General features: G+C 41.2%; 1 protein-coding gene across 25 annotated transcripts in view; it reads left to right on the top strand.

Moving 5' to 3' along the window:
• The window catches only part of Nrxn3 (neurexin 3), a 1575536-nt gene that overhangs the window by 518764 nt on the left and 1032390 nt on the right, over window positions 1–24382 (top strand). For all 25 annotated transcript variants that reach the window (XR_015004497.2, XR_015004496.2, XM_048449344.3 and 22 more), the window contains 2 exons: window positions 5228–5666; window positions 11727–12110. Coding sequence is in view for 23 of the 25 variants with exons in the window: in XM_048449344.3 (XP_048305301.1) it covers window positions 5228–5666; window positions 11727–12110 (823 nt within the window). In the remaining 2 variants the exon portion in view is untranslated. The remainder of the gene's footprint in view (window positions 1–5227; window positions 5667–11726; window positions 12111–24382) is intronic.

Here is a 24382-nt window from a genome sequence, read left to right as displayed (position 1 = left end):
GGGGAGTAGGAGTCAGGGAGGGAGAGGGAATGGGATTGGTAGGTAAAATGAGAAAAGATTGTTTTTAAAATGTATTAAAAATAAAATAAAATTGAGTCTCAGAAAGGATGCTTAATTGTCAGCAAAGGAAGATGTTGGCCTTTTGTTTTCCACTACGGAAGAAAGTCAACATACCTAGACAGGCAATTCTGGGTTTGTAATAGAGAGCTTGCCTACCAAGAGGCTTTGGCAGAAGTCTAGTTATCATCAACCGCTTCTGCCCCTGATTTTCCTGATTATTTCTTCAGCAATCTGCTTTGGTTTATCATTGTCAGTCCCAGGTTAAGCCTGTACTCTTTCCGTGGAAGAGTTGATCTTCCTGTTCATTTTTTTTTTACTATTTTTATTGAGCTATACATTTTTCTCCACTCCCCTTCCTCCCCCTCTCCTTCTACCCTATCTCACGACCCCCACACTTTCAATTTACTCAGGAGATCTTGTCTTTTTTTCTACTTCCCATAGAGATTAGTTCTGTGTATGTTTTTCTTAGGGTCCTCTTTGTTGTCTAAGTTCTCTGGGGTTGTGAATTGTAGGATGGTTTTTCTTTGCTTTATGTCTAAAAGCCACTTTTGAGTGAGTATATAATATATTTGTCTTTCTGGGCCTGGGTTACCTCACTCAATATGTTTTTTTTTTCCTCAATCTATCCATTTGTCAGCAAATTTCAAGATGTCATTATTTTTCCTGCAGTGTAGTACTCCATTGTGTAAATGTATCACAATTTCTTTATTTGTTTTTCAGTTGACAGGCATTAGGTTGTTTCCATTTTGGCTATGACAAATAGTGCTACTATGAATGTAGTTGAGCTCATGTCCTTGTGGTATCACTGAACATCCTTTGGGTACATACCCAAATGTGATATTGCTGGGTCTTGACACAGGTTGCTTGCTAATTTTCTGAGAAATCGCCATACTGATATCCAAAGCAGTTGTACCAGTTTGCACTTCCACTGATGATGGCCACATCCTCTCCAGCATAAGCTGTCACCCGTGGTTTTGATCTTGGCCATTCTGACATGTATAAGATGGAATCTTAGAGTTGTTTTGCTTTGCATTTCTCTGAGGGCTAAGGATGTTGAGCATGTCCTTATGTGTCTTTCAGTCATCTTAGATTCCTCTATTAAGAGTTCTCTGTTTAGGTCTGTACTCCATTTTTTAAGTTGGATTATTTGTTCTTTCAATGTGTCTTGAGTTGTTTGTGTATTTTTGAGATCAGGCCTTTGTCTCTTCACTTTTTGTTTTGGATCCCTGTAAGGAGAGCTGCTTGAGTTTTCTCTCTCTATTTATTGTTCAGGGGGCCCAACCTCCTTGTTCTTGTTTTGGATGAGTTATTGTTGCTCACTAATAGCTTTCATAAGGAGAAAAGTCAAAGGTATTGCATTCAGGCACAGAGCAAGGCAGAGCTTGATTCCCATGTGGAGAATGGGAATTTTCCATGCTAGGACATCATAGTGGGGATAAGAAAGGAGATATTCCCAGTCAAATCTGTGTGTTCCTTTTATGTATTCATGTGAGTAGTTGAGGATCCTGCTGTGTCTTCTTTGTTCATGGTCAGTCTGGTGGAACTAAACTAAGAAATTCAGCTTTTGAACTGGGAAGCTGATCATATATGACTTTCTATGACCTCAATAAGGAGCTGCCTGGGTGTGGATGGTAATGTTAAAAATTACGTGCACAGTGCTGCCCATGGAATCTGGAAATGATGCTTGGATGTTGGTCCTGCTCTACCTTTAGCAGCTGCATGCCTCTGAGCTGGTTTCTCAGCATTTTCCGTGTCAATGAAATGAAGGAATGACTCCCGGTTTGCCAGATGGGTGGTGTCTGGGTGGGATGGTAGATGATGAGCCTTTACTAGAGATCATGGTATTAGGTACCAGCAAGTGTTAAAAATCATTACTATTTCAATAATACTGACTATAGATGGATCCATGGTCGAGGTGACTTAATAGGTAAAAAATTTCCAATGATTTGTCATAGTTGAGGATCCCACTGTACTTGTTCAAAGTCAACAGCTCTGCTTGATTATTGTCTGGTGACAGGTCAGAGGAGGGAAACATCTTATAGCACGAAAATGACCCATCCAATTAATGCCTTCTCACTGAAATAGAATGGATGGTGAGGTTGATTTCAGCTCTGAAGCCTTGTTGCTTTACCGAAAGTATAAATTAGACAGGAGTATGCAAGGGATGGTATAAGATTAACAGTAACCTCCACAACCGCCCACAAATAGCTGAGAGTTTTGTGCACTTCCTGTGTGCCATGCTGTCTCTAAGTGATTTGCATCTCTTAATTCTTTCTTCCTCACAAATCAGTCTTCTCTTCAACTCCCATTGATAGACGGGAAATAAACCGACTCTGCCAGTGTTACGCACCTTCTCCATCCTTTCCCTTCCATTCGCCATGGTCAGCATTCTTGTATGGAGGTGATGTCACTCAGAAATTGGAACACTGAAGATCATACAGAAATAGTGCATAGAAATTCAGGTCTGGGGCTAGAGAGCTGACTCAGTAGATAAAATCCTCGCTGTGCAAGTGTGAGGACCTAAGTTCAGACCCCCCAGGACCCACCCACATAAATGGTGTGCATATGTAATCTCCATGCACCTAGGGTGAGGTAGATACAGAGGCAGGATAATCTCTGGATGCTCATAGACCGGATAAACAGCAGCAAAGAGGAGGTGCTGTTTTTATTATGGTGGAAAATGGGGACTAATGCCTTTGCTTGTCTTCTGACCTCCATATGTTTGGTGACACATACATACCTGGACTTATACACAAGATGTGCACACACGTACACAAACACACACACACACACACACACACACACACACTAGCAGAGAGAGAGAGGGAGAGAGAGAGAGAGGACTGGAGGGGGGGTCATACAAAGTTAAAGAGAGAAGTGCTAATAAGAGTAAAATATTTTAAATATTTTTGGAAAATCTAGATTAAGCCCTGTGTCATTATGCATTGTTTAGGGTTTGGAAAGTCATAACAGACGTTTTCATTTTTAGTTGGTAGCCTCATTTTCCTCTTTTACTTACTCACTCACTCTAAGACTGTGGCTATGGTCATGTGGAGGTGAACTGTGCCTTGAGGAGAACATGGAGACAGAAATCGCTGATATATATCTTGTAGGACAAATTAACCTATCGTGTGAAGAGGGATGCACAGATGCTAAAAGGAAATCCCACACTCGCTCAGAAATGAGAAATAAATAGTGATTTATTTAGGGGTAAACTCACAAATCAGAATTCCCTGCTTGAACGGTTGAACCCCACCATCCAACAATCTGAACAGCATCCGGCGAAAAGGAGGAAGAACAAAAGGGACAAAATCAGGTTCTGCGTCAGTATATAGTATAAGAGGCCACACCCTAGTCGGTGGGTAATCACAAACTGCAAGTCTTCCTACAGCAATCATATAAACTTTTTTTTTTTGTAAATTTCAAATCTGTAAATGTCCTCAACTGTCTAAATTAGGGTATCATCTTTTGCCTCTGTGTCAAGGGCATATTCAGTGAGATTATAAAATAAATCTCCACACCCTCCTGTGGGTTTTTTTGGCTTTGTTTGCTTGTTTTTTCTCTATGGGAGCTGCCACCCAGCATCCAAATAAACACATGGAGTCTTATTATTACTTCCGAATTCCCAGACTTAGTCTCGCTTATTGCTAGCCAGTTTTTCCTAACTTAAATTATCCCGTATACCTTTTGCTTCTGGTCTTTTATCTTTCTCTATTCTATGGTCCTTTCTTTCCTTCTTACTCCTGGCTGGCTGTGTGGCTGGGTGACTGGCCCCTGGAGTCCTCCTCTCCCTTTTCCACTCCTCCCTCTGCTTTCTTTTCTCCTGTTCGATATATTCTGTTTGCCTGGAAGCCCCACCCATTTCTCTCTCCTCTAACTATTGGTCATTCAGCTCTTTATTAGACAAGTCAGGTGTTTTAGACTGGCACAGCAACACAGCTTCACAGAGTTAAAGAAACGCAACATAAAAGAATGCAGCACATCCTTGCACCATTAAGCAAATGTTCCACAGCACAAATGAATGTGGCAAATCTTAAGCTAATATTCCACACCACTCTCCTTCTAACCAACACTCATAGCTCTCAATCTTTAAAAAAAAACTCCAGGGTGTGTTTATGATGTGTATGTATGTATGAATAAGACATGCCTATGCCATGACATGTGTAGAGATGAGAGAACACACTTAAGTGTTAATCTTTAACTCTACCTAGGTTGAGACTCAGTCTCTTGTTGACTGATACATATGCCAGGTTACCCAGTTCATGGAATTCAGGGGTTTCTCCTGCCTCTGTCTCCTGTCCTGCCATAGAAGCCTCGGGATTAAAGGCACACACTGCCACATCCAGCTTTAAGTGGCTTCTAGAATCCAAACTCGGGTCCTTACACTTGTGCGGCAAGCACTTTATCCAGTGATCTGTCTCTGCAGGCCCAGTCAATCATCCTTAGAGGCAATACATCCACAAAGTTTTGAATAAACAGACAAAACATGAGGATATTGTGAAAATGTAAATCTCCCAGTTCTGAATATGAATCTCACAAATCCACCGTCCTGAAACTTCCGTAGTTCATAGTAATTTCCAAAGATACTTTATACGTCTATAAACCTATATACTTGTGACTCTCCGTTGTCATACAATGGCAAGGTAATTATCAGTTTGTCCGAGATCTAGCTCCACTTAACAAAATGACCTGGAAGGACTCACATAAAAACCGGAGGCAATACCTAATTTTAAAAGGCAGCATTGTGTTCCATTATAGAGGTGTGTCATCTATTATTGAAGGTCGTTAAAGTTTGTTTGTGGCCTTTTACCAAGGATGTAATAGTGAATGTGTTTGGATTTTGCACAGCACAGTGTCGCTGGAGCTTTTCTTATAAACTCATATTGATAACGTTATGATATCCTGAAGCGGGATGCCAGGAGGAAGAGAAAAGGCAGACAGTGGAGAGGCTCATTCTGAGTTGTATATGCCCCAGACGTCTCGTGGGGTGCTTTTTTCTTTTTCTTTTTCTTTTTTTTTTTTTTGATGAGTCTTTTGTTTCGCCTGTTGTTTCAGGCCATTATATCCTGAAGACGCTTCAGACCCTTTTCCTGGATGCCCAGGGAGTGATGGATTGATACTGTTCGCAAGATTGATTCACATGGCACTTTTGTTTGGCTTTTGACAGGTTGTTTATAAGAATAATGACATCCGTCTGGAGCTGTCTCGCTTGGCGCGGATTGGGGACACCAAGATGAAAATCTACGGGGAAGTTGTGTTCAAATGTGAGAATGTGGCCACACTAGACCCCATCAACTTTGAGACCCCAGAGGCTTACATCAGCTTGCCGAAGTGGAACACCAAACGTATGGGCTCCATCTCCTTTGACTTTCGTACCACTGAGCCCAATGGCCTGATCCTCTTCACTCACGGGAAACCCCAAGAAAGAAAAGACGTCCGGAGCCAAAAGAACACAAAAGTTGACTTCTTTGCTGTGGAGCTTCTTGACGGCAACCTGTATTTGCTGCTTGACATGGGCTCAGGCACCATCAAAGTGAAGGCCACTCAGAAGAAAGCCAATGATGGAGAATGGTACCACGTGGACATTCAGCGTGATGGCAGATCAGGTAAAAAAGGAATTAGGACTGAGAATGGATGAAAGCAGTAGCTTCCTTCCCCTCAGGGCTTTATGTATTTATTATAATAATCACTTGCATGTTCAGCTGTCCCCCTAGTATTCTCTCTAATGGCTGTTGAATTGGAAAATTATATTTATGGACAAGATGCCTACCTTGTGGATAGCTGGCATTCTTAGCTTCTCTCTCATTCTGCCCAATGGTTTTAATGATAGTTCTAAGTCCCTAGCACCATGAGTGACCTTATAAGTCGCATTTCTATTCCTACCACAGGGACTGTCAGGGCATGACAGCCCCCTACCCTTTCTTCTCCTCTCTCTTATCACCATGGAAACTGACTGTGACATCACAAACATTGTGTGATTACTCTGTTGCAAGAGTGTACGCAATGATAGCCCTTCAATAATTGGCAACAGTCATGTTGCTGGGAGGAATTATGACAAGAAAGGAAACAGCAAATTGATTTTTCCTGAAGTCATGTTCAATTTAAAGCCTTCCTTTGGTGTGAAAGCCCATATTTCACTCTTCTGCTCAGACCTCACTAACTCCCCATTCCTCTTCCTAACCTTTTACATTTGGTTTAAATGGCTTTGTTTGTTTCTGTGGCTGCAGATCAAACAAAGTAGCCCCAGGCAGTACATGGCTACTCTGGAAGAGTAAAGAAAAGAGGGGTGGGGGTAGCCAGCAATAGAAAATCTGGGCTTTTGAATGCCTAAACAGACTGCCTAGCTTTCTAAGGACCCTCTGGCGATGATGGTTATAGTCTGTGTTATTAGTAAGGGTCTTTCCCCAGGAGGACTGATACAACATCTGAATTTCAGGCTCATCTCCTGATTCCGCATACGCAAGACTGATTTTAGCTTCATTTGCTGTAGTTGTATGGATTATTTCTGTAAACACACAAAAGTTTTCATCTGGGATTTTTTTTATGTCCAGGTTTTTTGACCGATATTATAAAACAAGAGGTCCAGCCCCCCCAAAAGAAAAGCTGAAAGTAGAAATGGCTGGACTTCCATGGAATGGCAGCTGTTGTGTGTAATTCCCCAGCTAGAGGGGTGGCAGAGATGAGCAACGCTGCCCTCAGGAAGATCCGAACGGGGTCTGTGCAGGATGCAGTCAGTGGCAGATTGTGGCCTTGGATGTTTTACTACCCAGTAGACTTCTCTATTGATCGTCTGAAACCTAGTCTGAACCAAGAGGCTCCAAATTAAATGTGCTTGTTGAGCGAGAATGAATGGTTTGTGATTTAAAAAAAAAAACACAAAATATTAATTTCCCTAGTGGCTAAATTTCTCCCTGTCTTTCTTAAGTTTATCAATAAAATGTCAGCTGGGGCAGGACTAAACCCCTGTCTCAGAATTGTGTATAAAACACTGCTGGGGATTAATGCAATGTGTGGAGTTGTGCTATGGTTGAAGAGTTTTATGTGGGATTAACTATGACCTTGCTTTGGTTTAGTAGTGACCCATTACTGTTCCATGAAGGCCAGTGCACAGAAAGACACCATATGTTTATTTTTGGTTATTCCCTACTAATTGCTTTTTCTAGTTTTGTCCTATTAGGGTTACTGTTGCTGTGATGAAGCAGCATGACAATGGCAACCTGGGAGGGAAAGGGTTTATTTCTCTCACAGTTCCACATCAGTGAGGGCAGGAACTCAAACAGGACAGGAACCTGGAGGCAGAAGCCCTGGCAGAGGCCATGGAGGGGTATAAACAGAGACTGCTTTTTGGTTTCTTGGCTGCCCCGACCAGAATAATCATACAGAAACTATATTAATTATAATACTGTTTAACCAATAGCTTAGGCTTGTTCCTAGCTAGCTCTTACATCTTAAATTAATCCATTTCTTTTAATCTGTGTATCACTATGAGACTGTGGTCTACCGGTAAGATTCCAGCTTCTTTCTCCTTCAGCAGCTACATGGCGTCTCTTTGACTCCTCCTACTCTCTAGATATATCTCTGTCCAGATTTTCCACCTGTCTTTACTCTGCTAAGTCATTGGCCAAAACAGCTTTATTTATCAACCAATAAAAGCAACGCATATACAGAAGGACATCCCACATCAGAGAGGTGCTATTTACTGGCATATTCCTCTTGATATGTTCAGCCTGATTTCTTATAGAACTCAGGATCACATGCTCATGGATGTCACCATCCACAATGGGCTGGGTCCTCCCCCATCAATCACTAATTAGGAAAATACCTACAGGTTTGCTCACAGTCTCATTTTAGGGAGGCATTTTCTGAATTGAAATTCTCTCCTCTCAGATGACTCTAGCTCGTGTCAAGTTGACATAAAGCTAGTCAGTTCAATAGTATAGCTATCTTGGTTTGCATTTTTAGAACTACCAGGGGACCCATCTTCTGCAAATAAATTTGGATTTTAGGAGCCTTAAATTTCATATGTGCAAGCTATGGCATTAGTCAGTTTCTTGAAGTACTGATGATTTCGATCAAAGCCTATACAATTTACTAAGTAAATAATAATTAGTTAATGAAAGCAATGTAACAATACATTTCAATATGATTTATTAAACTTCATTTCTTTGTGAAGATATTTTTCTGGCTTTTTTTAAGTTATCTATCTGTCTCTTTTAAAATAGATATTTATAAAACAAGCATGCGCAAATGTGCCTTCTTCCTCAAGCATTCAGAAGAATAACGGGCCTGAAAGATGACCCAGAAAACATTTTAGAGTAACTCCTCAGTGGAGACAGTGAGTCTTAAAACCCAGTAATTGCATTTAAAATGTGTTCAGCCATATATTACAAGCATAGGCTTTCTATGGTATTCAGTACAAGCTCCAAATTTCAAATTGTTTCTCATACTGTCCATACTTGGCAAACTGTATGTCTTTTGTCTCAGTTACTTCTCTGTTGATACTATAAATCACTCTGACTTAAGGGAGAAAGGAATTTTTTTGGTTTACTATTCTGAGGGTTACAGTCAATCATGGCAGGGAAGACATGACATTACACAAAGTAGACACTGTGGCAGGGTCAAGAGACTGGCCTTTCACATTGCATTCACACTCAGAAAACAGAGAGTGAACAGAAAGCTGGACCAGGCTATCAAGTCTCAAAGCCTGCCTCCAATAACTACCTGCTTCTTCCAGAGAGAGTCAGCCTCCTAAAGGTTTCACAACCTTCCAAACAGAGAATCAGCTGGGGACTAAGTGCTCAAACACAGGAGTACATAGGGGATATTTCCCCTTCAAACCATATTACCCCATCAATTGATGATCACATTAGCCCTGTTTGAAGAGGTAATGAAAGTTGTGTAAGATAAGATACTAAGAAACACAAACCTCAACTTCTTTCTTGTTTGAAATAACAATTTTATTCATTCTTTGAATATTTCATACATGTATATGATGCATTTTAATTTTATCCATGTCCCTCTAGCTCTCTGAGGACTTACCAATCTATCTCCTTGGTAACTCTTATTATTCTATTATTAATCATTATTATTACTAATTATTTAATAGTTTCCCCAGTCAAATTAGTGCTGACCATGTGTGCATGGGCCTGGGACCATCCACTGGAGCATGGGAAACCTATTCTGAGTCACAACCATGAAAAAATTTTATTCTCCAGTCTTCGGCAACCATCAGCCAATCGCTCCTCAGGCAGGGGAGGAGCCTTGAAAGCTCCTCTGCCAACCATGCTGGAATTTTAATGACTCTACCTCACAAAATTGTTTTGAGGGAGCAGTCTATAAAATGCACCTAAATGGCAGCAGGGTTCAGTGACAGAGTAAAATGTGAATCTCCAAATCTGAGCTCCAACACACAAAATCAGTCAATAATTTTTTTTCTTAAATACATTAAATGAGGGAGTAGGAGAGATGGCTCAGCATTGTTAACAGCATTTATTGCTTTTGCTGAGGACCCAGGTTTGAGTCCCGGCATCTGCAGGGTGGCTCACATCTATCCATCAGGTCCAAGGGATCTAATGCTCTTCTTCTGACCTCTGGAGCACTAGGCATGTATGTAGATGTATATAGATGAATTTAAAATACTTATACATATAAAATAAATTTATGTATTTAAAATGTATGTATTTTTAAAATACATAAAATGCTGAAAATCGTCACTAGGATATTATTTTTTGTTATGTGGGTTTTTGAAATACTAAGAACTAAACAGACAAGGCATATTTCTCTAGGAGACAGCTTCTAAAGAGAGTTAAGGGAGGGTTGCCCATTCAATCTACCCCAATTCCACCCCAGGGCCCTTTACGTTCTTTCCATTCCATTATCCTGTTATAATTTGGAGCACATAGCATATTTGCGATCTCTTTTGATCTACTTCAGTCCTTAGATTGCAATGCTTACTGTCTGAGGGAACAAATAGAAGAGCCTCTGCCCTGGCAGGATGCTCAGATACCACCATGCTTATATCTCCTAATTTTTCAATTCAGGAAACAGAGCTGTAAGGTGCTGAGGGGCCAGCACAGCGTGGAAAAGCCATGGAATACAGGAGTACTTTTGTTTTCCCAGGCCAGTCACTAGGTTGCAGCATCTAGAATTTCATTTGACAGATCCCATTATCTGACCCTCCTGGGACTTAACCTATGTCTCTTGATCTGATCTTTTCTCACCACGTTTTACCTCTTGGTTTGTGAGCAAACGTCTTCATGTCATCAGGTCATCATCATCATCATCATCATCATCATCATAGGTGTGTGTGTGTGTGTGTGTGCGTGTGTGTGCGTGCGTGTGTGTGTGTGCATGTGTACTATGGAGTATGGATGGATATTAGAGGACAATTTCATGGAGTTGATTCTTTCCTTCCATCTTTTCCTGGATTCCAGGAATCAGACTCGGGTTGGCAGGTTTAAACCATAGAAACTTTTGCCCAATGAACGACCTCACAGTCCCTTTGGGATTTTGTAAGTACTTCTCTCTGTGGCAGGCACACGCTTACCCTTGAATTTTGCAGGGCTGGATCTTTTTCAACTTTCTGGCTTAATTATTCTTCACGTGGTGACACCTACATTTACTATACACTTTAAAGTAGATCCTATTAGCTAATCTCATGCCATTCATTTGGCTATTTTTATAACCCCTGCTATTAGCTACTATTCTTACATTACCTGTTCATTTTATGCCTCTGTGCTCTGCAAAATCATCCCAGTAGGAGGAAGACTATGTCTGAGAAGCCTAGCACTGTGCCTGAAACTATTACCAGAGAAAGAAAAATGTTCACTGTGTATTTAATAATGCATGAAGAAATGCATTCTATCCAAGTGTTGTGGCTCACACTGGTAATTTCAGCACCCAGGAAGCAGAGGCAGGAGGATGGCTGCAAGTTCAAACCCAGTTTAGTTTTCATAGCAAGTACAAGGCCAGGTTGGGCTGCAGAATGAGTCTCTGTTTAAAATCAAAACAAACACACAAGCCAAAAGCTAAGAATAACAAAAACATAGTTAAAGGCAATGCCCACAATTTTGATTGACAGAGTGGGCAGTCAATTTCAAGTCTACAGGATATTCATGGATAGAACAATGGAAGAGAATGCCTCATCCTTTGGGGAATCATGAACCCTTGAAGAGGCTATAAGCATCACAAAGTACCTCCTGTCCCAGGATTTGTTGCAAACACTCTATGCATATGCATTTCTTTGATCATCACAGCCCCCTGTTAGTTGAGGATAATTATTTTACCCTTTTGGAAATGAAAGGTGGAGTCTCCTCTTCAAGACTGTAAAGCTGGTAGTTGGCTGAGCGGAGATTTAAACTTTTCTTGCCCCGTTGCATATCTTATCTCTCGGTGAATATGGTCAGAGAGAAGAGATGGACTGGAAATAATCCCTGGGTTTCTTTCTGAGTCATCCTATGACCCAGGTTATCCTAGCTTCAGGGGTTGGCACCAAATGGTCCTTCCCGCCAACTTACAGTCATATTTCTGATTGCAGTGCTGTCTTCCACAAGGCAATGCTCATTTCTCCACTCACCTGCAGAGCTGCTTTCCTTTAAGCAGCTCCAGAAGCTCACCTGAAGTGCAAGAGGGACTTTAACTCACTCTGCGCCCGTTTCCCACTCCAGGTACCATATCTGTGAACAGCAGGCGCACGCCGTTCACCGCCAGTGGTGAGAGTGAAATCTTGGACCTGGAGGGCGACATGTATCTGGGCGGGCTGCCAGAGAACCGAGCTGGCCTTATTCTCCCCACGGAACTCTGGACTGCCATGCTCAACTATGGCTATGTGGGCTGCATCCGTGACCTATTCATTGATGGGCGGAGCAAGAACATCCGGCAGCTGGCGGAAATGCAGAATGCGGCAGGCGTCAAGTCCTCCTGTTCACGAATGAGCGCCAAGCAGTGTGACAGCTACCCCTGCAAGAACAACGCGGTGTGCAAGGACGGCTGGAACCGCTTCATCTGCGACTGCACTGGCACTGGCTACTGGGGAAGAACCTGTGAAAGAGGTAAGTGACCGTTCCCGGTCTGAGCGGAGTGAGTTATGATCTGAGTGGAGTGATACATGGTCTAAGGATATCTTTGCTCACCCTGTGATTTTCTGCTTCCAGACAACAATGCTGGGCTCTGTGGTTTGGGATTTCATCTTTTCTAGTTGTGAATGGTTAAATTTGTTTGGTCACTTAGATGGTAGAAAGGGAAGCTTTATAATAAATATCGCCATGGTCACAATACGCTTTAAATATCTTCTATGGATAGTGAAAGTTCTAGAAGTACCCAACTTTTTTCCCCCTCTAGTCCTTGAATTTTTGCTTCCTTAGTGGTTTCTGCAGGATGACTCCTGGGTTGGTCTCCAAAAGCAGAATATTGAACAAAATGAGTCTATCCCTGTCTTCAGGGAGCTGCCTGTATCATAAGATTAAATAAGTACTTACCAACCTAGTGAGTTTCATAAGAGGCTGAATGATGTCATCGTGAACATGATCTCTGACGTCAGCTGGGGTGAGAATTTGGGTTGTCACATTATCATATGAGCTTCCCCAAAACAATATCTATTGGTACTTGATTTACTCACTTGTAAAAGACAGGCAACCAGGAACCAACCTCACCAGATGGTGATGATGATAATGGGTTCCTGAACTATGGGGAGTGTTTAGTGCCTGCTAGTGACTGATATATAGTTATTAGTATCAACGTCATCAAACAGAAGGTACAGAGGAGCAAGAGACCTAGCATAACACAGGGATTCAGACAGTATTTCTGCAAAGAAGCAGCGTGGAAGAGATGAGTTGAAAATAAGTGGGCATTAGTTTGGCAAAAAGGTGGCAGGAAAGAGTGTGTTCTAAACCAGAGGACAAATGTAAAACCATGGCCGAGGGGGAAATGTGTTGGATGCTTTGTTTTTTTCTAAGCAAAGTCGCAATGGAGTGGTGTACAAAAGGTTGGTGCAGAGGTGAAAACAGAGCCTACGGAACAGGGGGAGTACCACGGATTTCCTCTCCATGCACAGCATAGACGTTTTATATTTCCACTCAACTTACAGTTCAGGCCAAAAAAAAAAAATGGAAGATGTGGAAGTTAACAAAAGAGACAACGCCAAGACAAGGAGATTCTTGTTTGAAAGCCATGTCCAGGGGGCAGCTTGCTCTATTTTATAGAGGAGGCACACAAAATCAGGCTGGCTATGGATTGTAAAGGAAAGGTTATTTTACACAACTATTAAATTATTTTGAGGTCCTCAGTTCTACAGCTTTGAGGCTAGGCTGTACAATCTGAAATAGATGTACTTCCTATTTTGGCGGAGTTTATCATTCATTTGACTAAGGAGTGCAGGTCGTTACAAAAGAAGCAGAAGACAGCCACATGTATTCTGCTAGAGACCAGAGGAGGAAGATGGGGAGAGGAAAAGAATGCTTGGAAGACATATCTGCATGGCTTCATTGCTGAAGATCACCAGAAATCTAGCTCTTGGGCTGAAATTGTGATGATCGGAGAGACACTGGGCAGGGCTGGAGTGGTGCTGAGCAGTTGTTTTCAAAACATGCTTCTTGTGAGCTCCACAGTGTTACTTCAAGAGAAAGCAAGCCTTCCTAGGTCCCCTTGTTTCTCTGTACCATTTCTTTAATGATGCTGATACCAATAACCAATTAGAAACCAATCACTAATATGTACTAAATGCTCTCCTGTTTCAAAAACCCGTTTTCCATGAGAACTGCAAATCTTTCCCAAAATTGTACCAAAAACAAGACACGGGACATTAGGGTGAAGGGGAAAAAGATAACTTTCTTGTAACTTTGGAATTCAAATTTAAATTCAAATCCATTGCATTTTCAAAGCAGCAACAACCATAATGTGAGCTAAGATGAGGAGGCAGCCATCTGGAATAGAAATAGGCCACATGGGGTTGCTAAGTCTGTCAAGTGCCTGGACTCTTTCCAAATGTCTTTGTAGGGTAGCCTACCCTGGTGCTGGTTTGGAACGACGGAAAGGGCATTTGACCTCTGGGATGTAAGAGACTGAGTTGATGTAAGCCAAGGTGTTGAAGATATTGCCCTGTCTATAAAACCAATGTTAGAACATAAGGTTACCTCAGACATTTCCTTTCTTCCTCTTGTAACTCCCAGGCCTTGTGGTGTAGAGGAAGGGAACAGTGAACATAGCCAGCTGTGCAAGGTGTTTATGCGCTCACCTATTCCAAGGGCAAATCAGTGAGAGATGGTCCAAAATTGGCCACGTACAGTGAAAGTCACCGCATCTTTTACATTGTCACTTTTGACTAGTCATTAAAAGGCAGCTGATTGGGGATATATGAGGGACAATTATTCTTGGTACAGTGCAGCCAAGAGCCATCCATTCTGGCCAAATGAGAGGCAGCTTAGCAAATTTAAGACATTTGATCTATACATCGCTCAAGTCCCAGACGGTTCAACTGATTGTTTTGTTCCCCCACTAATTGTTTTTTGCCCCTGTATTGTTCCTGACACCATGTTCAGAATGAGCCATTGGAGTGGAAAAATGATAGGAGTGCACTGTTAGTGAATATAATAGAGCTTTCCAATGACATTGTTTCTCCTCGTGGAAACTGATTCCTCGGTGGAGACTTTTGAGTAGATTTTCTTTGATTTTTATACATTTTTTGAAGCCTATAACCTTCTAGACACTGTGACCAAGAAAAACAACAAACAGGTATCTGGACACAACTCATACTGATCAGGGGACTAACATGTGGTCGTCTGAAAGAAAAGAAGCAAAGGGCAGTGTCTGACACATTTAGTGTGTGGTAGATGTTATTAGCACTGTCAGTGGGAAATTGTAGAGCAGATACGCGGAGTGGCCACTTTCATATGGAGAAATTGGTGGTGGGAGGAAGGAGGTCCAAAGATTCTTTGATTTTCTCATTCTTCTTTCTAACAACATGGTGGTGCTTTCCACTTCTGATCTGCAGAGCCTATAGGCATTTCTGATGAGTAATAGCAAAGGAAGAGTGCTCCACATTTTCACTGTACAGGACCAGGTACCCCATTGGGTTAAGGATTCCCCATGGATCATAGTACCAGCCGGATCACAGATAACTCTTTGCTAATTATTTCTCTGATTTTTACCCCAGAAGCTCCAACCTTAAGCCTAAAATTAATCATTTGTACTAACTATTGTAAAATGGAGAAAATTCCCAAGAAGGTATGCTTCCCTGAGCCTAAAACAGCTGTGTCCTGGCTCACTTATATCAGTCATCTCACAATAGGAATGGTGATGTTAGGAACCAATGAGTATAGAATTGATAAAATAAGAGTATAGTGATGAAAGCTTCAAGTCAGGGTTGGGCATAGTTCAGGTATGACACTAGGTGAAAATTGCCAGGCTTTTAACTAATATTGGTCTGATGGCCAACTCTACACGAAAGTTGTCCTCTCCAAATAACAGAATAAGGCAAAGGAACTGGGAACTAGGTAAGGGTGGAGAGAGACTACACTAATTTTCTTGGGTAGCTCTCTACCTAGTTAAATCAGACCACCTTTGTTTCTGACCTTTACAAGACAGTTTTTTTCTGCAGAGGAAAGAAACTCAAATACTGACTTCTGAATATTGAGCTGGTATGGAATTTAGCATTTTTTCAGTATAACTTGCCACTATTTTAAAAAGATATAGGCAGAGATGTCCATCATGTTATCTTTAGCCGTTTGAGTGTCCTATTCATAGTAAGGTAGGAGGCATCTCTGCAACCTAAAAGTAAAATTTTTAGTAACTGCTTAATTGCAATCAGTTACATTGAAAACTGGGAAGGCAACCTGTTCTTCTATGAAGTCCTATGATAACTTTTAAAGCACTGATTTAGTTAGTGTGTGTGTGTGTGTGTGTGTGTGTGTGTGTGTGTGTGTGTGAAAGAGGGAAAGAGAGAGAGAGAGAGAGAGAGAGAGAGAGAGAGCGCTCGCACATGGAGGTCAGAGGACATCTTGTGGGAATTGGTTTTCTCTTGCCCGTGTGGTTTCTAGGTACTGTCTTTGGTGCCTTTACCACCCAGGGAGGCATTTTGCTGGTCCCTATAATGTTTTATAGTTGATAAAAATACCTTTGAATCTGTCTTATTTTGTCCTGGAATTTTCCTTTCTTGGAAAGCTATGACTTCTTGACCTTCCTTACCATAAGACAGTCTGTTTTGCAGTGTGGCTAACTTGTTAGTTCAGTTGGTAAGTATTCTAATAAGGCAAGTCAGAGAACTCCATTCCATAGTAGACCATGAAGTGAAATCTGAGTCCATTGCACATTCTTTGCTCATCTTTAGAAAGCTTTGTATAGATATATGTCGGATTTATTGGGGGGAAAAGTTTACACTTACGTTAAGAAAAATAAACTACAGTACAGTTTTTAGAGGAAAATGAGCTTATGATTGAAGGGCTGAGTTTTAGAGTCAGAGAGGCCTGGAGTCCTGTGTTGATTCTGTTACTAAACAGCAAGAAGACATGGAGGCCCTTGATCCCCATCTCAGTTCTTTACCTAGGAAATGAAAATACTAGGCTTCCTGACTAAAGATTTTACTTTTCCCTGAAATCTCCAGAACTAGCCATGACATCAAGGAAGTGGAGCTTCCCAGGATGACTATGTGGAAATCTGTCAATCAAACGATGACTTTAGAGAGGAGAGCAGAGCATCTCTAGGGGCCCCCCAGTCACTGTGATTGAGCTCCTCTAACCTCTGGGTTCTGAGCTTTCTGATTCAGAGTTTGCCTTTTGCCAAAATGAGAACCGCCCTCTTTCCAATTGTTGTTTTCTGTTTTGTTTCAGTTTTTGCCCTGCAGTGGTCTGCAATGCCCAGCTGGGCTGTTACCTGGAATAGAACAGGCCAGATCACACACGTGTGCCTGCTAGAATGATCCCTAGAGACATCTGAGATCTCAAGCCGTCTCACTGACTCTCCGAGATCCTAAGGTCAAGAGCCTGACAATAATAGGCATTTTTAGTTCTTAGCACAGAGGTTGCCCAAGTACATGAATGTACTTAGGTGTTTTCTCTGGTTGAGGACTTTTTCCCCTAAGAAGAGTAGGTCACAATAATGAGGAAAAATTCAATGCAATATCTTCCATATGCTGCCCCTACTGGCACACTGCCTTTGCAGAATCATGGGCCTTTCCCTGTTCAGATGAGTCTTGTTCACATAGGGCAATGTTCATGGCAGATTACAATTCCCAAGAGGGAAGACGAAGTTCAATTTTCAAGTGTTTCAGAGGGGAAAAGTCAAAGCCTTCTATCTATATCCGGAGGATAGATTAGATTTTTCCCAGTTAAAAATTGAGACTTGCTTTTTATATTTTTCAAATGAAACACTCTTTTAATGCTGAACCCTTCCCTTTAATTTCAAAGTCCTCTTTACTTAAGGTGTGACGAAGATGCAACAAATGGCAGAGGCCATTGTGGATCCTTTACAGCTTCAAACTTCACTATCCAAAAAGGATTACATGCTGGAAAACAATAGTTATCAATCTCTAGATTGCAACCCCTTTAGGCTCACGTAGCTGCTGTTTACATTACAGTTTATAACAGTAGAAAAATCACAGTTACAAAGGAGCAACAAAATAATTTTATGGCCAAGGATCGTCACAATGTGAGGAACTGTATTAAAGGGTCATAGCATTAGGAAGGTTGAGAACCACTCAATAAATAATTAGACATACATTAAGTAATTCTTGAAAAATGCAATAAAGTATCAAGAATCAGAAAAAAATGCTCAAGGCTTTAACACAGTTAAGTAACCATTGAATCAGTCGTGGCTAATCCTTTCCTGTTTTAGGAATTTAACTGTGCTTATGTACAGATATAACCAAACTGTATGAAAAACATGTGTTCTCCTTTTCCCACTGAATACCATGTTGAAACCTCAATTTTATCCTCCTAATTGTAATATTTTTTAAAATTGTTTTTATTGATATATATATATATATATATATATATATATATCTATATCTATATATATCTCCATCCCCTCCCTCCCTACCTCTCCCCTCCCCTCCTACCCTCTCCCGTGGTCCCTAAGCTCCCAATTTACTCAGGAGATCTTGTCTTTTTCTACTTCCCATGTATATTAGATCCAGGTATGTCTCTCTTAGGGTCCTCTTTGTTGTCTGTCGTTATCTGGGGTTGTGAATTGTAGGGGTTTTTTTATGTCTAAAAGCTACTTATGAGTGAGTACATATTATATTTGTCTTTCTGGGTCTGGGTTACCTCACTCAACATGATGTTTTTTAGATCCATCCTCCTAATTTATATACACACACCTGTGTGTATGTGACTGCTCACATACATATAAGTCACATAGATGTTTATGCATGTGTAAGTTAATACAATCTTATTGGACTATTCCCCTGTGTTCAGTCTTCATGGTTAAGGGCAGGAAAGCTAACTCATGTGGCCACAGATTGTTATAGACTCCCAGCCGGATGTAACTGCTTCATACTTCTTTCTATCTTGCCTTAATTGGGCCATTTCTGATGGGTGCTGAAATAAAACATTAACTGTACTCTTAGAAATCAAGTGATTTTGAGAACATTAATTTACAGAATTATGAAATTAAGATAGATAGGACATACTTCTCCCAGGCCTCTGGGATTGTGTTTACCTGTTGTATACTTGTGCCAAAACCTAGGGATAAGGATGTAGGGTCTCTTAAATGGCATGTTCCAAGAGGGGAAGATGGCATCAGAATCTATCTCCCATCTTTACTGAGGACCTCCTTTTCAGTCAGCTCTCTGGTTGGCCATGAGCTCCTCAGTGGCAGTAACAACAGCAATACCCACAGTAGATTTTGCCTGGAAAGGCACAGGCTGCAGTGAGCATGTAGTGTGTCATGTGAATGTCACACATGCATCACACTAAAATCAGGACATCAGAAAGCAATATTCTGAGTAGATTGCATTGGGGTCATCTGTAATTTGTCCTCATTTTGGTAGGTGGAGAATTTGTAGCCCAGAGAAGTTGATACTACTTTATTTTGGAGCTAAAGAGTAGTTAGAATTTATGTCTCCTTGCTCCTATTCCATTTCTTTTTGCAACACACTAAAAAGCCTTTTCTCCTCATGTATACAAAATCTGATTCCAAGATCAATGAGGAATAGGAACAGTGGTGTAAGATTTAGTTGTGTGCTCACAATCTCTAGCCATTTGTTATACACATATTCATTCTGGGTGGCTTTACGTGTTAAAGCACTTCAGGTCTCTGTTTCATGTCTCTGTCTAAACACTCCCTTTGGTGCTCTTACCCATTGCCACAGCATCAAAGGTCATGCTTGTACCAGTGATGTCCAAATTGGGATCTCTCGCCTAAGACTCTCCATGAAATTTCTATACCCCTATTTTCCTCTTTAGCATCTCAGTTTAAAAATTGAGATGAAAACTGCAATCTGAGGCCTTCCTTCCTACATCAAAGTTATTTTATTTTGTTCCTCCCATCTCGATAAATGGCATTACCATTCTCCTTGGGCACTTTTTTGTTCCATTTTCTCTAAGAACCAAGGCCTGACCGTCTTTACATAAAATCATCTTGCATCATGACAGGGCTAAACACTGATATTTTCTTTGGACAACTAGATAGCAAGTGGAACATGAAAATAAAGACGTCAAATTTGCCTTGTGGCATCTGTAGAGCTTTAAAGTAAATTACTAACATCTCTACACATTCAACACCTTTCTACCTCCAGTAACTTTAGTTTCAGTAGCCTTGGGTTTATAAGGCTAGGGGATGAAACTATGACGCTTGTTATTGAACCCCAACATTGGCCCGGGGAACTCAATAAACAAGTCTTCAGATTCCTTCCACATCATGAGGGATGTGGTCCTGAAGACACAGCCTGATAAAGGATGTGTTTCTGTGTCCTTCATGAGCCTACAATGTAGCTGAGGGGATGGAGACATAATCTTTAAACTTTAATGTCATCTCCAGAGTATGACAGTTCAAAGGGTAATCATAGGAATTAGAAAGTAAGATGTGACAACATGGCATGCCACTTTATCATTCATTCTGGTCAGAATAACTAACTCGTGTGTGTGTGTGTGTGTGGGAGGGGGGGAGCAGCAGCTCTGGACTCCAAGGTCAAATACAACTGTGCCGATTGTTTCCCCTTGTCTCCTGTCACCAAGGAGAGATTTTGCAGTATACCCGTGTTCTCTAGTTCCCGAGATATCCAGATCCTTTATTTAGATATACGACCTTGAGAGTTATTGGGATCCTCTGGCCTCTCTGTTCTATCAGAATAAAATGAGGCAATCCAGCTTCATGCTCTCTTAGGGCCCTTCAACTCCAAAACTCCGAGTCTCAAATGTCATCAGCTTGACAGTGTCCCTTCTGTTTCCAAGTAGAGGGATAAAGGTGAATGAAGGGCAGAACAGGACTGTGAGTCCTTGTTCCTTGCAGTTTGCGGAACTCTCTTGGTCAGCATCCTGGCTCTAGTTATGTCAAGGGTACGATGAAAATTTTACTTTTCTAATGGATTTGCCCAAGAAAATGAATGTTTTCTCTTATGGTGTGACCTTCAGGCTTATGACACAGAAGATTTAATTGAGAGATTAATAAATATAGCCTGGAATTTCTTCAGAGAATTTAAAAGCTATCTCTCTTTTGGCCCATTATTTGTGATTATTGGATCGGTAATGACATGTATCTGAAAAAGGGGTTTCCTATGAAGTATACAGTTCATTGACATCAATCAAAACCCCAGGTTTTCTTACGCATAGTTTCCTGTGTCATTTAATGAGTCTCTGGTGACATCCAGCATACCCCTCACATTCAGACTCCTCTATCTCCTTCAATTCTTCAAGTGTGTCTTCCCCATGATCAACATGTGGTCTCATGAAGATGTAGCATGGTTCATGAATAGTGTGACCTGCAGTTATTCCTTTGTTGGTGTCTGAGAGGCTTGGATTATAGTGTTCTTCTTGTTCCAAAGGAAAGGTTGAGAATGGATATTTTTCTTATTCTGAAATTAACAGGTAAGGACATTGGAGATATTTCTTGCTTTTTAAAAAAGTCTACCATATGTTTGCATTGATACGGAGAAATGTGAGGGTCAGCCAATGGTTTGGTGCAGTCTGTGAAAACTGCCGATACCTTCAGTGGCCACAGTGTCCTCAAGAGCAAGGACGTGATAAACATTTACATCCCTGCTCGGTACCTTTGTTACTGTGTTTGCTAAAAGCGGCTTAACTGCCAACAGACATCTGCCTACTATAGTACAATAAATCGAGATGCTGCTAAATTATGAGTAGCAAGCGCTTCAAAACACAGCACAAGGGGACCATTGCGAGCTTTTCTATCATTGCCGGCTTCATGGTTCCTTTCACAGACAGACAAATCCTTCTTTGCTCCAGTTTGGATGAAAAAGAAAGTTAAGAGACCTAGTTTTTATTGAAAGGAATTATACATCTGCTGTTTGTTGGGTCCTTAATATGCACTGGGCCATTTCACACTTGCATCGTTTCTGCAGTTGATATGTTATTATTACCACTCTCTAGTTGAATCCAATTCATTACAAAGTACTATGTGCCAGCTACTGTGTTTAATATGAGGTAAATTAGGATTCTCTTCATAAACAGATTATAATGGCCTGGTGTCCAAGAAAGGTGGTGTTCAAATGCAGAGAAAAACTCCATAAGAAGCATCATAGAGGAGATAACGCTAGAGCTGAGGTTTGGTTATAGAAGTAAGAAATCTGTTTCTCAAGACCAAAATTATAACATTCCAAGCAGAAGGAAAATTACACAAAAGGCTAGCATGTTCATAGACACGAAGGTATGTTGCACTGGCACTAAAAGAGATAAGAGATCTAACTGAGCTAGGGAGAATGGAAGCCAAGTTTGGATACATACCTAATAGATGTAGAAGGGACAATGTCAACAGGACTTAGTCACTGATTGCTCCTCTTGGAAGGTCGCCAGCAGTAGATGAAAACAAGGGTATGTCCATCAACACCCGTTGCTCCTTGTGGCCGTCTTGAGCAAGTGATGATCTTGGGAGGAGTGAGGAGGAACAAGGCCACCATTAAGGGGATGTAGCAAGGAGTCTTAGCATCTGCTCCGGTGCTCTGTGATTCTGTTTTCATACCGACACTTAAAGCATTGAGAGTGGCTCTTTAGTTGCCTTTCTGAGATGCTCTGTTTTATAACAGAATGTCCCCAATGTGGCCCCCTCTGAGGCAGAAATTTAATAATTTGACAATGTAAAAAAATAAATTCTGGAGCTTCTGGGTCTTTTCTAGTTTCTTCCTGTTTCAGCATATGATAGCCAGCTGAACTGGGACTGAACGAGCATGTGATCAAACCGGAGTCTCTGAATGTGGCTGACATGGGGGCTGACTGAGAAGCCATTGACAATGGCACTGGGTCTTGTTTTGTCTGCATGTACTGGCTTTTTGGGATCCTAGTCTGTTTGGATGTTCACCTTCCTAGACCTGGAGGGAGAGGGGAGGAACTTGAACTTCCCACAGGGCAGGAAACCTTGACTGCTCTTAGGACTGGAAAGGGAGGAGGAGAGGGAGTGGGGGGGGAGGAGGAGAGGGAGTGGGGGGAATGGGAGGATATGGGGAGGAGGGGAAGAAGTGGAAATTTTTTTTTTGAACGGAAAACACCTTTTATTATCAACTTCTGTCCATGCCTCAGTGGGCTAACTAGAGGTGCTCCTAGGAAGTGGAAATTTTTATAAACAAATAAATAAATAAATTTAAAACAAAACAAAAACAGAAAGGAAGAACCCTGACAGCACACCACAGTGTGCTTTTTTCTTTTAGATTTCAAATCCAGACATGTGTTTGCATCTGTTACTGTTGTGACATGCTCAGTGTGGCTCTGGCATAATCTTGGTGGGAAAATTAGCGGTACCTTGTTCCTAGTCATCTTGCAGATTTAAGTGTCCAGATTTAAGATTAAAACAAAAGATCAATTCCCTGAAGATGAGAAGTCACAGTTTTAATTTCTTCCCACTCTGTACTCTCCTTCATATTTTACAGCATTGATGGTAGTTATAAGAGCTGTATATAAATGTGAGCATAAGTCATGCGTATAGTTTTCCCTTTCCTCTCTGATATAGTCCTCCACTTATTATTCCATAGGTTCTATTTTAATCCAATATGAAGTAAGAGGGAACAAAGACACCTAAAACCCCAAACCTAAAGCTGAGTTGGTCCAAAGAAAACTCAACAGAGTATAAAAGATGCCGAAATTACGTTATCTCGTCAGTAGAACAAAGGTCTGACTCTGTCTAGCACAGCCACTCCAACCCTCAGTTTAAATGAGGAACTGTGGTCTCCAGCTAGGAATTGAATGGACCAAATAATAGAATAAAATCTTCTTGGATCTGCACTTTGATTATACTAGAGTTGGATGTTCTGAAGCAAGAGTATCATTTGTGAATATTCTATGAAGATCCATGTTTATGTTTTCATGATTTAGTAAGCATCAGAATGTGCCATTATAATGCTGTTCAATTAGTCTCCAGTGGTTCATTCTCTTGGTAATATTTATTTGAAAATTTGGCAGCTGACAGAGAGAAAAACTATATGAAGAGAAGATATGCAATGTTTTTTTTTTCTTTCATCACCCATCCTTTTGCACCCCACAAATGATAAATAAACTCAGCGGAACAGAGAGTATTTTGGGAGTATGTGTGAGTTAGGGCTGAGAACCCTGGGTATGAATGACTCTTGAAAGACCCCCTTCTGTGGGCTGTTGGATGGCTATTTCGCTGGCAAGTAGATGCAATCTTTCTTGGCGAAGATCATTTCATGCTTCTTAGCATGTTTAACCTTTACAGCAAAGCCTTCCCATCAAAATGACAATCCCCAACAGTGCTTTCTAAGAGGCTAGTAAATCAGAAACCTTATGAAATCTGTGGGATTAGCATGCCCCCCCCTTCGTTGTTCCCCCAGGGAAAGAAAGTCCTGCGCCTTTCAGATTTTAATCTTCTCCACAGGCCCCTTGTCTGAAACTTCCTGCTGCGGCCTGCTGGTATTTGAATATTATTTTCTTATAGCTGCTCATGGCCACATACTGGCACCAGCTAAGTCGGCCACATCTTTCACCACCGTCAGCGATGTTGTAAAAGAAAGATAACGTCTCTGAATTCTTTGCACCCCTAAGACATGCTTTCTGGGTCTGAGGATAGTGGCGGATTCTTGATGTCACTATGCCCATGATGGTAGGGGTGGTGCCCAAGTCATCGTCTTTATCCAGCTGTCTCTGCTGTCTTTGTCCCATGGCTCAATCTGAAATAAAACTCTCCCCCCCCCACACACACACACAAATAG

The sequence above is a fragment of the Myodes glareolus genome, chromosome 11 (genome assembly GCF_982192425.1).
Source record: "Myodes glareolus chromosome 11, mMyoGla1.1, whole genome shotgun sequence".
NCBI classification, from domain to species: Eukaryota; Metazoa; Chordata; class Mammalia; order Rodentia; family Cricetidae; genus Myodes; species Myodes glareolus.
The sequence above is the reverse complement of the archived record's forward strand: the minus strand, read 5'-3'. Positions and strand labels throughout refer to the sequence as shown.